This window comes from Anabrus simplex, chromosome 9, assembly GCF_040414725.1.
Source record: "Anabrus simplex isolate iqAnaSimp1 chromosome 9, ASM4041472v1, whole genome shotgun sequence".
NCBI classification, from domain to species: domain Eukaryota; kingdom Metazoa; phylum Arthropoda; class Insecta; order Orthoptera; family Tettigoniidae; genus Anabrus; species Anabrus simplex.
Genome location: NC_090273.1, coordinates 3,376,487 through 3,394,392, shown reverse-complemented (window position 1 = coordinate 3,394,392; position 17,906 = coordinate 3,376,487). Strand labels below are relative to the sequence as shown.

General features: G+C 38.2%; 1 protein-coding gene across 2 annotated transcripts in view; it reads right to left on the bottom strand.

Moving 5' to 3' along the window:
• Positions 1-17,906, bottom strand: part of IFT57 (intraflagellar transport 57) — a 175,299-nt gene that overhangs the window by 50,538 nt on the left and 106,855 nt on the right. For both annotated transcript variants that reach the window (XM_067154084.2, XM_067154083.2), the window contains exon 6: positions 15,610-15,706. In XM_067154084.2, the coding sequence (XP_067010185.2) occupies positions 15,610-15,706 (97 nt within the window). The remainder of the gene's footprint in view (positions 1-15,609; positions 15,707-17,906) is intronic.

Here is a 17,906-nt window from a genome sequence, read left to right as displayed (position 1 = left end):
TCCTTGTAACCAACAATCTTTACATACAGATGACCGAATACTTCTGCCTTTTGAAGATCCTTGCATACACACTCGCCTTGTTCATTAACGATTCCTGGAACGTCCTTCTTGGAACCTGTTTCTGCCTTAAAGTATCTATACATATCCTTCAATTTTTCACTAAAAATTTGTATGACTGCCCATTATGCTTGCCATCATGTTACCTTTAGCTGACTTCTTTCCTAGATTCAATTTCCTAGTAAGTTCCTTCAATTTCTCCTAACTTCCACAGCCATTTCTAACTATATTTCTTTCCAACCTGCACCTCCTTCTCAGTCACTTTACTTCTATGTTATAATATAGTGGATCTTCACCATTCCTTACCACCTTTAAAGCTACAAAGCTGTTTTCCCATTCCTCAACAATTGCTTTAAACTCATCCCAGAGTCTGTTTACATTTTTATTTACCTTTTTCCACCGATCATAGTTACTTTTTAAAAACTATTGTTCTCAATGCGATTTTATAGTGGTATATTACACGAAATCTACAAACCCACTACAGTGTTGTAGCAGGCGGAGAGATGGTGAATAGGCACTGGCTTGCTGACGGACTCGAGCGAAATAAAATAGCTCTCGCGGACCAAACACACAACAACCTCTGTGATTAACAACCATAGTTGTAATAATAATAATGTTATTGGCTTTACGTCCCACTAACTACTTTTATGGTCTTCAGAGATGCTGAGGTGCCAGAATTTAGTCCCACAGGAGTTCTTTTACGTACCAGTAAATCTACCGACACAAGGCTGTTGTATTTGAGCACCTTCAAATACCACCGGACTGAGCCAGGATCGAACCTGCGAAGTTGGGGTTAGAAGGCCAGCGCCTCAACCGTCTGAGCCACTCAGCCCGGCACCCTAGTTGTAAATCGAAGCTTGCTCCACTTAAGATCCATTACCTTCGATTGTAAATAAGAATATGAATTTTACGAAAATAATTGCCAGCTACGAGTCAGAGCATTTGCAACCAACTGAACTTAATAGGATTAAACATTTAAAAATGATCTACATTGCAACACACAATATTGAAATTGGAAGACTTAAGACTTTTATAGATGAATTAGATATCAAAACATTCCAATAGTGGGCCTACCTGACCGAGGAATAGGACTTATAGTGAATTTAAAAATAATACATTCACTAATTGTTTTTCAAGCAGTATCACCAAGAAATACAACTCTCACCTTAACCCATACGTGCCCACTGTCGACATTTGTCGACGTCAATATCTTAATATTGTCGATCTTCATCTTATATCTGTAAACCGGAAGAATATTTTTGAGGTACATTGTTTACAGTTCATTGTTTGATACTTACTGCACAGCACAAAAACAAGAATCACTCGGTTTCGCGCCTCATCGCGTGGCCGTGTATGATATACCATTCCGTATACAGTAAAGAAGATGACGCTTGCGTCGCGGTGAATAATATTTTCTTATAATATTGTTACAGTGGAAAGTAAGATCGGACTGTTGTGTTAAACGTAACAACAAAACATACCTTTAACAGATTTTGAATTCATTTATGGCTGATTTATAGTTGCTTTTGATTAGCAGAGCACAAAAGTTCCACGTCGACATATGTCAACAGTGGGCGCGAATGGGACTGTCTCAGTACTGATACAGAATTTTCAATTATTCTTCTCAGACTGACCGTCGAGCAGATCATAAGCATGCTGGAAGAATCACAAGACATCCTAGATGCTAAAATATGCATAGAACCACCTGAAAATGATTTCCATAGTGACGGGGATTAGCGATGATGATGAGTCATGTGGAGATATAAACAAACTTTCTGGTAATCAACTCCGGGCTGGTGCTGAACTAGTGTGTACAAAAATAAGTGAACTTTACCATTTGACCCCAAACGGCAAAGAGGAAAATTTAGAGCCTCTCGGCTTCACGCGGTACATCGCTAGGGCATATATCTGATCATGTGCCGCTACGCGTCCTAATGCAGGAAGACCGAGTACGAAATTATCTTCACGCGTATTGCCAGAAGTGCGTTTCGATGGGGTAATTCATTACCTCGAAACAAGAGGGAAGCAGCTGCGGTGCGCTCAATGTGGTAAAGCTGCCAGGAAACAGTGCAAAAAATTTAACGTTGGCTGCCACGTCCTTTGCTTTGAGGCATTTCACTCACGCTAAACAAGACTGGATTGCGAAAAGAAGAGTGTAACCTCAAAATACGCACTAAACTATTTTGAAGTTCTACTCGTAACTTTCCTTTTTTGCTATTTTCAAAGAGATCATACTTGCTTAAAATTTGGTATTGTGTGTATAACAAAACTACAAACATACGAATATTGTCCTTTTATTTTGATACAGTGTGCATTCTAAACTGAGACAAAACTGTTCTTCATTTATGTTTTGAATCATATATTTTGTAATATTTTGTGCTTATTCAACAATTGTGTGACTAATATTTACTAAGTGATTAATTATTACATTCATATGAGCTTAAAATGCGAAGAAAAGTTCCTTTATTGAGCATGTCTTTTACCCTACCCGTCCATGCTCACTGTCGACATGTCGACACGGTAAATCTCCGCGAAAATATGTTAATGGAACCTAAAATCATCATAACCCTTTCGTTTAGATTACAAACAATTGTACTTACGAAATATATCGCAATATTCCACATTTGGGCAGATGTGGATTAAAACTTATACAATACAATAAAAAATGCCCATGCCCCTACTAATGAAAACACGAACAAAGAAGGAAGTGGATATATTTTGGGATCTCCTTGAACACATAATAAACAAAGTAAGTAAAAGTAATATTAAAATTTTATTAGGGGAATTTTATGCCCAATTAAGGAAGGGAAAAAAGTATAGAGATATCATTGGAAAATGGGCTCCACATAAATTTACTAACAAGAATGGCCAACAATTTGTTGAACTTTGATTTCTATCTACATATTTCAAAAGGAAACCAAACAAGCTTAAAATTGGAAGCACCCTGATTGGAGGAAAGGGGAATGGCATCTAGACCATGTTTGTATGGATACATTTTGCCATAAGGAAATTTATAATGGTTCTGATCACTACATTGTCAAAATTAAACTTAAATTCACACCACTAAAGAAGAAAAATATCAAAACTAATCATCATCATCATCATTCCTCATCATAATTTCTTCGCTCCAGCAAGCCGGGTGCGGTTGTGTACGAGCCTCCTCCAGTCTGTTCTATCCATCCAGAGATGCCGCTCATATATGCGACACCAGTTCACATCTCTAATTTCAAGGTCCCTCATTATCTCTCTTTTTCCCAAACATCACGAGGTCTTCCTCTTGGTCTCTTCCCAGGAACATTCTGGTCAAAGTATGTTCGAGGAGTCATGTGAGGGTTCATTCTTTTCATGTGACCATACCATTGCAAGCTCTTCACTTCTAGAGTCTCCAGGAAGCTTCTTTCCAATCCAAGCTGTTGTCGGATATCCACATTCTTTATTTTATCCATTTTTGTTTTTTGTAGACAAGAACAGAGGAACTTCATTTCTGTTGCCTAAAGATGACTCTTTGTTAGTCCAGTAAGGCCCGGTTTCTTCAACGAATGTTAAGTGTTAACACTGCTCTTAAGGAGACTTAACACACAATTTAACAAACTGGTCGTCTCATCAAGAATTGTTAACTCTAACAATTGTTAAATCTTGTGTTAAATTAACCTAGCAGCACCCCTGTGTTAAACCTCTTAACAGTTGCTAAAATGTCAAAATGGAGACATGTAGAAGATGTAAGTTTGAAGCTTTACTGCTGTATGAGGACTATTTATAAACTGAAGAAGGCAAAGGACGACATACTAAGAAATAACGACCTTTTACAGTTGTCAGAAGAAAGATTCCTAATTACCAAAGCCATAATGAACAAAGTACCTACTAGACGATATAGGTTAGAGTTTCCAACAGATTGCAATTTACGAATCTCTCCAGTGCAGCCGTTGCTTATAGATTTTACACGGATGGGTCAGACCCTGCGTCCAATCCATTTCAACTAGCTTAATGTACCTGCTGGGGGATACTCAAGAGTAACTCGTGTAGAAGGGTTTGGGTCAATACCGTACAGTTTCGTTTTCGAAATAAATGAGGACAAATGTCATGAGGCAGGATCCGCTTCGGACCACGTGGAGGGGATAGAACACTAAAATGCGAACACATTTAACTTGAACATGTTAGGTCCGCAACCTAATAATTTCCGAAAAAATTACGAATTCCCGATTGTAAAGCACCGCGTATATACTTGAAAAGTTGCACACTAGTCAAGTGTAGCAGTGGCCGAGTGGTTATCGTACTTGTCTACGAACCTCGACGATGAGAGTTCGAGTCCCGCGTTCGATTACTTTTTTTAAATACAAATTTAATTAATTATTTCAGGGAATGTGAAGGTAAAATGCGAATAAAAGTAATGATCAAATTACAGTGGAACTTTATTTCCTACCTCAAAAAAATATAGTCCGCCTCTGTGGTGTAGTGGTTTTGATTAGCTGCCACCCCCGGAGGTCCGGGTTCGATTCCTGGCTCTGCCACGAAATTTGAAAAGTGGTATGAGGGCTGGAACGGGGTCCACTCAGCCTCGGGAGGTCAACTGAGTAAAGGAGGGTTCGATTCCCACCTCAGCCATCCTCGAAGTGGTTTTCCGTGGGTTCCCACTTCTCCTCCAGGCAAATGACGGGATGGTACCTGACTTAAGGCCACGGCCGCTTCCTTCCCTGTCCCATCCAATCTTCGTTCCATCCCTCCACAAGGCCCCTGTTCAGCACAGCAGGTGAGGCGGCCTGGGGGGAGGGGTACTGATCATTCTCCCCAATTGTATCCCCCGACCCAAAGTCTGAAGTTCCAGGACACTGCCCTTGAGGCGGTAGAGGTGGGATCCCTCGCTGAGTACAAGGGAAAACCCGACCCTGGAGGATAAACAGATTAAGAAGAGATTCAGCAGTAACTGTGAGAACGTTTAGACCTATATTAATATCAGGTAGAAAACAAAGTGTACCGGTACTGCAATTTGCGTAGTATTTTTGTTCCAATTTTTAAAAAAAACGTTCCCTGAAACGAGACTCGAACTCACGTCTACGACGCTCGCAGACAAGTACGATGACCACTATGACACAACTCCTAAATATATACCGGTATGCCTTGCATTGGAATTGGGGTTTCATCAGTTTTTTCAGAAGTTATTAGGTTGCGGACCTGAGATGTTTAAGTAAAATTTGTTCGCCTTTAGTGTTATATCACCTCCACTTCGTCCGAAGCGGAGGTTTGTAATGACATCTGACCTCGAGACACTTTCCATGTAGGCCTAATTGTAGGGGCAAACGATCTTCATAGGTCGACGTCCCGAACAAATCGTATTTTTTTAAATAAAAAAAGGCCTAATTGTAGGCGACTATGTTCACGAGGGAAAGAAAAGAGTGTGTAGAATTCTACAAAGAATTCTTGCTGCCATTGCAGCATTAACAAGGCACTACATTATTTTCCCCGCAATAAAAGAATGCCCGAAAATCATTCAAAACATATCAATCATACATTTTCCCGGTGATGTAGGAACCTTAGATTGCACTCCTACAAGAATAGGCTATATAGAATGTTGTGATATAACAGTCCGTTATTTCATTTTTTAAGCACTCTCGCATAATTTTAAATTAAAACTATAACAACATTTGTCTCGCATTCATCATAATAACGCTGTTGTTGCCTCTTACTTGACATATTTACTTCTTAGCGGTCTCCGCTAACCATAACCTATAATAATGTCAACCATGTGTCTGTGTGACAAAATACTATTTCAACGCGCCACTAGGAGCGCTATATGTAAAGAAACAAAAGACGCTCACTGCCAAACGCGTTCAGAAATCTTACGGAAATGTGTTAATTTGTATTTAACAATTGTTTCGTAACAAATGTTGGAAATATGTTCGTGAAACAGGGTACTTTTAAACGAAGTGTTAAATTAATAACAATTGTTAGTTAACATTTGTTAAGCAAAATTTAACATAGAGTTGAAGAAACTGGGCCTAAGTGTTGCTGCTTCCAGGCCATACGTCAATATAGGTACTAGATATATTTTGTACAAGCCGATCTTGGAAACTAACAGAAATGCTTCATCCCAAAGTATTTGACGTACAGCGTGATAGAATTTGGAAGCTTTCTGTATTCTGCCACTAATCTCTTGATGTATGGTATTGTCTGATGACATAACACTACCTAAATACTGGAAGTTGTCTACAATATCCATCTCCTCATCTCCAATTCTTAGATGAACAGTTGGAGAGTTTCTACTCATCACCAAGCCAACTGTCTTAGTTTTGCTGATTTTGAGACCTAAGGTTGTAAAAGCTTCATGCCAGAGATCTAGTCTAGTTTGTACTTCCGCTTCTGTCTCACCCTATACCATTACATCATCAGCAAAAACCAGGGCATTAGTTGTTGGATCCTTTCTCTTAACCACTTTTAAAACTTCATCCATTATGATTATGAAGAGAAGTGGTGAAAGACAACTTTCTTGCTGGACTTCACTCTTCGTTTCAAACCAACCTTACCTTCCATCCTGGACCTGGACACAACACTTGGTTTCATCATATAATCGTACTCGTGCTATGTTGTCATCGGGCACTTTCTTATGTCTCAAACATTCCCATATATGCCTGCGTGGTACATGGTCATATGCTTTCTTTTACGGTAGCAGGTAGGGAGGGACCCTTTTCGGAGGCAGCCCTAACTCAGGGAGTGGCGCCCCTGCCTATGTGAGTCCCAGAGCACACTGACCTGGTGTGTAACACCTGGTAAGGGTCCCAGCTCAGGGTTACGAGTGAAGACCTCAATGACTTCTACAGCGGAGAAGGTGGACTCGGTACGGTGGAGATGGCGGAAGAGGCAACCCTGTATTCAGGGATTAATATGAGTACAACCTGCTGCCTTGTAGGTTGAGGTGACTGGACACAAAAGGCTAAGGGAGAAAACCCTGAAAGAAAATCTCCATCTGTGTTAGGCTCAGCAGGTCAACAGAGGGATTACTGAAGAAGTTGCTTTCAAGAATAATACGAGCCTCGGATGTTGGAATTCACAACAATGACATCAGTTTGGTGCGAATCACGGTTTACAGCCTGATGTTACACCAGCTACCCAAACCAAACGAAGACAAAGTATCAGAGTGGGAACATTAAATATCCTGAGATTGACAAACAAAACTGAAGAGCTGGTCGACCACATGGAAAGGAGGAAACTTCTGATCATGGGCCTGAGTGAAACAAAGTGGAAGAAAACTGGGAAAATGAATATCGGATTGGACTATAGTCTCTACTGGTCTGGAAATGAAGTAGAGTCTAAGAATGGAGTAGGATATTTAATACATAAAGACATAGATGCTTGTAGTGAAGTTGAGTTTGTTAGTGAAAGGATAATTAAGTTATCTGTGAACTTAGGAGGGAAAAAGTACAATGTGATACAAGTCTATGCTCTACAGGTAGGATGCTTAAAAGAGGAAAAGGCCAACTTCCTTAATAACTTGGAAGAACACACTGAGTATGACAATCTAATTATAATGGGTGATTTTAATTCACAAGTTGGCTCACAACGAACAGGATATGAATCCATACTGGGCCCTCATGGAATGGGAAACAGAAATGAAGAGGGAGAATATATGCTAGATCTATGCATGAGAAACAACCTGATAGTGAGTAACACTTGGTTCAAGAAAAGGGACTCTCATAAAATCACAAGATATAGCTGGGATGATAAAAAGGTAATTAATAGATTATATTCTGATAGATCAAAATGTCTGGAAAAATGTCAATGATGTTAAGGTCATTCCAAATGAAGACCTTGGTGGAGACCATACACTGTTGGTTGCAGTTACTGCAGAGGAAAGACCTCCCAAAGTCTGTAACAAAAGAGTCCCGACTAACCGAGCCTAGTGTAAAGGAAGAATTCAGGGAAGGTGTCCGCAGGTTGTTGCTGAAATTGGTAGATGAAGAATGGGATACTCTAAAGAAGGTTGTGGTTGTTACAGCAGAAAAAGTATGTGGACGACAGAGTCAAATAAGAAAACCTAAAGAAACTGCCTGATGGAATGATGATATTAGAAAGGCTATCAATGACAGAAACCGTGCAAGAAGATCCTTATATCAAGCAAGAACACGGGAGATCAACATGAAATAGAGGAGAAGCTGTCACTTTACAGAAATAAAAAATTACAGGTCAAACAGGTGGCTGTAGCTGAAAAGCAGAAATGCAAGGAAGATCTGGCTACCAAAATAACGCAGGATGGAAATAAAAAACTGTTATACAGTATTGTTAAGAATAGAAGAACTCAAAATGAATCTATCCAATCTGTAGAACTTCCTAATGGTGAGGTGACTAGGGATAAAGGCACTTTGAAACTTTGCTGAACTGTTATGAAAATGTCACTCCATTAGATGACGAACCTTATGATTTTGGCAGCACAAATACCACTACTCTGACACGGTTGGAAGTAGTGACAGCAATATCTAAGCTGGATCAAATGAATTAAGTGTTGAGATGATCAAAGCACTAGGGAAGGTTGGACAACAGTGGATGTACAGGGTACTAAATAGAATCTGGAAAGAGAATGTAATACCTAATGACTGGAAGCAAGGAGTCATCATTCCATTGTTGAAAAAAGGTGATAGAAAGAAATGTACGAACTACAGAGGTATAACTCTGCTGTCACATGGCCTCAAAATCTACGAATCCATACTTGAGAGCAGGAATAGAAAATATGTTGAACCTACACTTGAGGAGGAACAACATGGATTTAGACCTTATGGATCAAAACTAATAAAGATGAATGATGACCCACACCAGTTAATAAAAAAATGACAAATATATGGAAGAAACGCAAACAAAAAATAATGACATGAGCTTGAAGAATTGTTCCTACTTCTCAAAAAACAAGCTGAACCCTTGTAAAAAACATGCCTAGTGGACGACAGAATGTGATGAAATTAACAGAGAGAGACATCGGGCATGGTTAAAGTTCCAAGCCCATAAATCAGAAGAAAATGCTATCAACCTAAAAAATATCAGGAAGAAATACTCATAAAACTTTAGAAAAGTAAGAGAGAATTTCGTAAGGATATAATAAACTCATAACACCAATTCTAGAGGTTATTATAAAATTTTTGGAAGACAACTACAGAAATATGCTCCTCCTACATTAATGTTGAAATAAAAAAATGGAAAAATGGCACATAGCAGTAGTGAAAATGCTGAGATTATGGCAAAAGCATTCAGTAAACTTTTGAACTGTGAAGAACATAAGGAATTATTATAAATTAATACAAATATTCCAACAAAAACCAAATTTAATAACACAGACCCTCCAACATTTCAAGAATTAGAAAAAGCACTAAAAGAACTTAAAAATTATAAGGCATATGGAGAAGACCAGGTTTGTGTCGAGATGTGGTAATATTCAAGTAATATGGTTCGGATTTCCTTACACATGGCTTTAACAAAAACTTGGGTCTCTTGAACAGTTTCCAGAACATTGGACAACAGCCTTAATACATTCTCTTTATAAAAAAATAATAGGAGTAATCTGGATAATTATAGAGGATTGTCTATCTTGGACTGCACATACAAGAATGTTTCCAAGATCTTATATGGAAGGATTGAAGATCAACTAGAAAGAGAGTTAGGAGAATACCAAGGAGGCTTTAGGCCCTGGAGAAATTGTGCTGAGCAGATCACTCTAAAATTAATAATGGCATACTACAAAAAACAAAACAAGCCCAGGAATGAGTTGGTTGGAAAATTTATAATGTCCAATAACGGAACATTTATATTGGTATTATAAATTACTCATTCGGAACAAATATTTCAGATTCCCTATGGGAATCAACATCTATGTAATTTACAATGTAACCGTAGAAAAGAAAGGAATTCATACAAACATTGTTTTTTTTTGTCCCAACCAATACATACATTGTATAGAAAAGACAAATTTTTAAAAAAGAGGGAGGAGGGGATAAAGGAGATAGATATATGCCCAAAGGCAAATTAACAAGCTAACCAGAAATACCAAAACACTTTACACAAATTTAAATTCCAGATGGAAGGAAACGTTAGAAGTTCATTGATTACACACATTGAAGATTACACACCTCAAGAATGACAATACAAGTTTTCTGACGCCAAGCAATACCCGGCAAGTGATTTTGACTGCAAATTTAAACCATCACGACACCCGAAACAGGTCAACCCAGTCTCACTTAATCATGAATGGTTCAAAACAAAGTAACGGGAAAACAACTGTATGGATTAGGACCAGGATTGATGAACAAATAGTTCATGGTCACAGTTGAAGAGGGCATGAGAAGTAATAGATGCCAGACACACACACCTCAGAAGCTTAAAACATTATGCACCAGGCGTAGATCGATGAAGAAGAATAAAGTCTTTGCTAGGAAATGGCACGCTCCCCATTAGCCGCTAGGTAACTACCAGCAGCTTTAAAAGATAATTACACATCAGTCATGTCCAGTGTTCCGGAGCGAGAAGAAGATAAATTACATACTCTGCTCTACACAGGTTCGAAGTCCATCTTAATAGCGTATGAGCGAAGCCGTGAATATATATCATTGGGCAGAGGGGAAGAAAGACTAGCAATTTCTAGAAGGTAGTGGGCATTACGGGGGCATGCGCCAGTTGAAACAGCTGTCCAACTACGTAGCGTGTGACGACATCGGGATATCAGCTGACATGCAGAACAGTTAATTGATGGTCAGCGGCCAATGGGATGGTAGAGAATATGAAAGTAGTGTGTGCGGCGTTTTTCCATTTCTCTGAGATACATCGGCGATGAGGTGAGTCCATTACAGTAATAACAACAGTTGATTTTAAGAAGGTATATAATAGTATACATAGACCTTCAATGTTAAAAATTTTATGGAATTTTGGACTCCATTCTAAATTAATTAAACTGATAGAACTTTCCTTAACTAATACCATATCAAAAGTAAAATTTAGAGGAGAGGTTTCTGAACTATTTTTTTATTAAAACAGGTTTAAGACAGGGAGACTGTTTATCACCGTTACTATTTAATTGTGCATTAGAATTTATAATAAGGGAATGGTGCAAGGTCAACCCAAAGAACATAAAAGTTGGAAGCTCCAAACAAAATTTAAGTTTAAACTGTTTAGGTTTAGCTGACGACCTTGCTCTATTGTCCAACAATATTCAAGAAACTCGACACCAAATTCAAATCTCTACAGGAAATAGCACAAAAAATAGGTCTTACAATATCCTTTGAAAAACTGAGATCAGGTTTACACATCCCTCAATAGTAAATAAAATAACAATTCGTAGGCAAGAAATCAAAATTGTTGATAAATTTAAGTATTTAGGAGAAATCATAACTTATAATCTTAACTTTTCGCTGCTGAATTCTTGAACAGGCCGGTGCGACCCCAGTGCTGGATTTTTTCGGCCAACAACCTCATCAAATATTATTGCCATTTTAAACATAAAATACAAGTATTAACTACAGAATTAAATTTTGTTTTTTGCTATTTGCTTTACACTGCACCGACACACGTAGGTCTTATGGCAACGATGGGACAGGAAAGGCCTAGGAGTGGGAAGGAAGCGGCCATGGCCTTAATTAAGGTACAGCCCCAGCATTTGCCTGGTGTGAAACTGGGAAACCACAGAAAAACATCTTCAGGGCTGCCAACAGCGGGGTTTGAACCCACTATCTCCCGGATGTGAGCTCACAGCTGCGCGCCCCTAACCGCACGGCTAACTTGCCCGGTGAATAAAACTTTGAGACGATATTTTAACACACCAGTTTTTTTCCTACAGTGTTGGAAACAGTTCATGTTGGGGATCAATGGTTCGATTCCAAAAGAGGTGGAAAAAAATTTCGTCCATTAGGAAGATGCTTAGAAATTTTCATTTGCATTATGGGCTGTGCATGATACCAATCCATACACAGCATTAACAGCAGAGAGATGGAACTTATCATAAACTTAGCCTCAACTGTCTATTTATAAAATTTGTTTGCTTTATTCACTACCCTCGCCGACGTTCACAAATACCCCATTTCACGGCAATTCGGGTCAAATTATTATCTGACATTGCTAGATTTTGCGCTTGGGACCACATGATGAGTGTCATTTCTTCCTCTCTCTGGCAGCAATATTATTATCAATACTGTCACTGTCGAAATCCACATCAGGCTCAATTTCCTCTAAAAGTATAAGATTTCCTCCAGACGCGGCAGCCATAATTCAAACACGATGTTTACAACTGTCATAAAAGAAAAAAAAGTTTTCCAGCAAAACTATTTGTGAAAAAGATATGAACTACTTAATTTAATGTGTGGCTAATAGATTGCAGAAGCATGTAACACAGTTATAAGGCAGATCACGTATATTCGACCGCAGCACTGGTGACGGTCCGGCCCGAGTATACTCGATCACAGCAAACAAAAAATTAATGAGAAACCAGCTTGGCATAAGAGAATAAATAAATTTAACAAAGCAAATTATATTACCAAGACTACATACAATTAAAAAAAGCTTATTGATAGCAGCAAAATTAAGACATTATAAAACAGAAATAACATATGATAGTGAAACAGACAAAATACTTATGACAGAAAGAAGACTAATTAGAACATGCATAAATAAACAGTATCAAGTCAATGGACAACGGAGAATACCAAAGCAAACCCCATGGCGCAACAGCCCCGAAGGCCTGCATATAACGAGGTGTTGTGTGGTCAGCACGATGGATCCTCTCGCCCGTTATTCTTGGCTTTCTAGACCGGGGCCGCCATCTCACCATCAGATAGTACCCCAATTATAATCACGTAGGCGGAGTGGACCTCCAACCAGCCCTCAGATGCTGATAAAAATCCCTGATCTGGCCGGGAATCAAACCCGGGGCCTCCGGGTAAGAGGCAGGCACACTACCCCTACACCGTGGGGCCGGCCAATGGAAAATAGCATTTAAAAAAACAGTTTATAAGGAAAATAAACCAGTACTGAGTACGATTAGGAAAAAACGTATATCATTCTTTGGACATCTTATCAGAACACCTGACACCAGAATCAGCAGATGAATAATTGAATAATTATGAAATAACAAGACCACGATTAAATGGATCATGGAAATTAAGGAGAATATTAAAGAACTACGAATAACAATAGACAATCTCAAAAACAAAAGAGAAAAAATTAAGATACTTCAAGAGACACACCAGGATACAGACCAAGATCAATGGGAGGGTATTTTCAACAGAACGAAGGAAGGCAGCATCTCTCAGAATGAACAAATATTGGGCTGATAGGAAATGAAGAAATCCTCTGTATAATTGACTAGAGTGGTCCAATGTAGGCCATAAAATGTAAAATAAATACCATAAATAAAAATTAAATGAGATATATTAACTTCCTTGCATTTTAGAAGCCTGTTTATGCCGCTACGTCTATTCCTTAACAACACACAGTTATACACAACAAACTATTAAGGGAAACACACTGAAGCAATTTACTGTAGATTCTGCCAAGTACAGATATCAACAGTCCACACATTGATTATTCACTTTACCATCACTTTACCCTCTCACTCAAGTCGATTCTGCCAAGTTCAGATATCAAGCAAATCTGTAGCTCACTGTAACAGTCACTCTACACTCTGGTTCTCTCGGCCTGTCAGCTCCATATTTATACTGTCCGACAAACAGTCTAGAAATACTGACTTTTGGAAATGTTCTTACAACACTCTGAAAGGAACACATCAGAAGAAACAAGGAACAATCAATCGACTGGCCTCTTGACTGCAGTAAATCAAACTCGAATATTCAATTACATATACTAAAATACAGCGACAAAATCCACAAAATTCCTAATGATTCTACATGCATCTGGATAATAAATCATTACAGTAATTTTCCAGAAACCTGCATATCTATATATATAAAATAAGAGTTTTGTCTGTACATTGCCCAGAATTTGAAAATAATGGCATTTCTGTATCGGTCATGTCCACAGTAACAAGGAAATGCACTTTTTACTTTTCCGTAATTTCTGTCTGTATGTATGTATGTATGTATGTATGTATGTATGTATGTATGTATGTATGTACACGCATCACGAGAAAACGGCTGAAGAGAATTTCATGAAAATCGGTATGTTAAGTCGGGGGATGAGCCGCTACAATCTAGGCTATAAATAATTTTTATTCATGCTGATTAAAATGGTAGTTTAGGGGAAGGCCTAAAATTCAATTCTCAAATATTTATATTATTAGTGGTCCTATTGATAAATACTACATAACTAAAGTTACATAGAATTAAATTTTCGATCATTTATGTCTTATACATTTTTATCGTAGCAGCTATGATAACACAGATATTCATGAATTTCGATTTTTGTTGCTAAGTCCATATCAACGCCGAGCTGCGAGAAAATGGGTGAAAAGAATGTAATGAAAATCGGTATATAGAGTCGGGGAATAAGAAACTATAGTCTAGGCTATAAACACTTTTACTGACCCTGGATGAAATGGTAGCTTAGGGGTAGGCGCCTAAAATTTAATTTTTAAATACCGATGTTATTGGTCCTATAGAAAAGTACTACATAACAAAAGTTATAGAGAATACAATTTCCGATAATTTATGTTTTATTCAGTTTTACCGTACCGACTATGATAAGAGTAGTACGAAAATTAAATGGGAAGGCCTCGTAAGCACATAACATTGACCATTGTTTGTTGTGATGTTCTTTGCCTCTTATGGTGCCCTGAGCTCCGATAGATGGGATAACAGCCTGACTGAATATTGGCAGGAAATAGCTGGGGAGTTAGAAAACATTTTCATTAGCATTGGTTCATACATTGTCTGATACTGCTGGTACATAACACACTGCTTCATCATAGTATTCCAGCTAATTGCTCGCTGTTTTGAATAAGCAGTGTGCACATTTGGCAGAGGCTCACTTAGTAATAGTAGTATGACTGGTTCACATATGATACCGTTGCTTTTAATCGCACCATTCCTACTGACGTCATCGTAATGACCTATGTTCATTTCACTTGGGAAAACCACTAAGACAGTCTTTCTGAGGATGTAAAAAAGCAAGTGGAGAGTGAGTGTCTGCCATTATGATGAGAGCTCCCCAACCCAGTCTTCACATAAGAAAAGACGTTTGGTGACTTCCCCGTCGCGTTTCTAGGGTAACGTTAAGAGCTACGCAATATAATACAATGTTGCTCACAAGGTGTACACTACCTAACCTAGAATTCTGTATACAATGTAGAATTCCGCAGCGAAGCACGGGTACATCAGCTAGTGTATCATAAAGATGGTGGTTTGTATCGAATATTACAGAGTTTTCTACAGTTTTCGACTACACAGATTTTAAGGTTAGATGTATTCACAATACGTATTTGAGGTTATACAAATTTACAATACACTTAACATTTAATAAAAAATAATTCAAATAATATTAGACATAATAATTGAAAGTTTTACAAGAGTTAGGTTATGTGTAGGATGGCATACATACGACAAAGCAAAAACAGTTTTTGAAGAATATGTTCCGCACCTGATGTTATAGTAACTTTCAGCTGTGGTAGGACTCTTTCTAATTCCAGCTTCCATTCTTCAATGATCACTTCTGACTCCAAAATGGGCAGAAGTCTCTACGGAAGAAAGAAAAATAATGATTAGTGTCTCCTATAAAAATGTTAAATACAGTGAAACCTTTCACAGGATTGGATGCAATCTGCCTTCGCAATAACTTAGTACTGTACGGCATGTTAACTACTGAAGATTGTACTTCAACTCATACTTTCTGTTGAAACACCTGTGCTTGTTGTAGTGGCACCATTTGGTTGTCACAAACTGTACATTCCTACCAATCACTGCCACCCTGCCGGTTCAGAAGACCCTGGATGGAATCTTGTAATAGTACTTTTATCCTCTTGATTTGCTGAATTCCCAAAACCCTGCCTTGAAGAAACAGCACTGAATTATGTCCTTTGTAACAGCTTTCTAAGCCACGTCAATCCATCCCACTGCATCGAGTACAGCGACAGATCTAGTGAGATCAGAGGCAGAAGATGCAGTGTCAGGGTTTGCTAGAACCGTTTGTTCTGGCCTTTGAAAACATGAATGATGCCTTCATTAAGAGGTTGACAGACAAGGCAAAGAACGCTAATTGGACATTTTTAAAGTTAAATGCAGCATGGCAGGTTGCACTGTCTAGGAAAAGTAATTCCGTTTTGAATCTTCATTTTCTTATTAAAGCCAGTCCATCATAATTACTTGCATCATCCAACCTTTCCTATTAGCTCTCCATTCCATTGGTAACTTTTCTTTAAAATAGTGAGGGTTTGCATTTACAACAACAAGAGGTTTTGATATTTCACCTGATATACTTGAGCAGAGAAGCACAGTCTCTTTAGAAGTTTTTCGCACTGCTACATCCCCCGCCAGAAAAAGGAAAAGCACCAATAAAGAGACCAGTCCTGTCCATGTTATGAATGTCTTCTTCCTTATAACCTGCTATAGTGGAAGACACTTTCTCTTTCCACTGTTCAATTTGTACGCCAGCTACATCAGCAGATTCCCCACACACAGTTTGTAGCAAATGCTGTGCCCAACTCAACATTTTTTCCGGCTAACCACTTGAAGTTTTAAATCTTCATAGCAAAGTTCTTAAGCCTTTTCGTTGATAACAGGATCGGAAATGGGTAAGAGGTACAGGAAGTGCTGAAATTTACCTATTATAAGAAAGACGTTTACAAAGGTAGAAAACCAGAAAAGCAGCTGAAATTGATAAGACGGCTATGGGTTAGGATACATGATCATATCTGAAGTTTTTTTTTTGCAATTTACTTTTAAGTTGCACCGTCACTGATAGGTCTTATGGCGACGATGGGACAGGAAAGGGCTAGGAGTGGGAAGGAAGTGGCCATAGCCTTAACTAATGTAGAACCCCAGCAATTGCCTGATGTAAAACCATTTTAAGGGCTGCAGACAGTGGGGTTCAAACCCGCCATCTCTAAGTAGGCCATTGGCCCGTTTGTTAACTTACGCTAACTGGTCTCATAGAAGGAACAGTTATTCTGGTGAGGCTCAAGATTACTGATGAAAATGAGGGTTATTAGACTGAATGGCTGGCTCATCGTGAGAGACACAGCAGACAACGCAAGTCTTACTATGTTGATGTGGTGATAGTACTGCAAAGCTTACAGACCTCTTCATATGGTTATGAGAGCATTTATGGGCTCTAGTATGTGATCCTCACCAGAAACACTTGATTTGACAAGTGGAAAAGAGCCAAAGCAAAGCCACATGATTTGTTCTACGTGATTTCTGACAAAAGAGCAGTGTCAAAAAGTTAAGATTCCAGTAAAGTTTCACCTTTTCAATACAAATATAAGTTGTACAAGATGTTGTCCACAACATTTATTTATTTATTTAACTGATTTATTTATTTATTTATGGGACTGGTTTTGACATATATAAATGTCATCATCAGCCTGAAAGAGCAAGTACATAATAAACATACATAACATCATACTTCATTTTTACAGATAAAATTAACAGTTTCATTAAAATTATGAATTTGGCATGTTTTAAAACACATAATAGTCCTATGCCGTACAATCAAATCTTGCGATGTACTGTACTTTGTAACTCGTTGATTGTGTGAAAGTCTTAAGAAGTTTCACGTATCGAATTAAAATAATGTGCTCAGAGCAAATACATGTTAAACCTATCATGCTTTACATACAAGGGCACATAACACCTTGCATCATTTTTACTATTATAGTTAATAATTTCAATAAAATATTTGTCGTGTTATTTAAAACACCTATTAGTCCTATGCCGCAT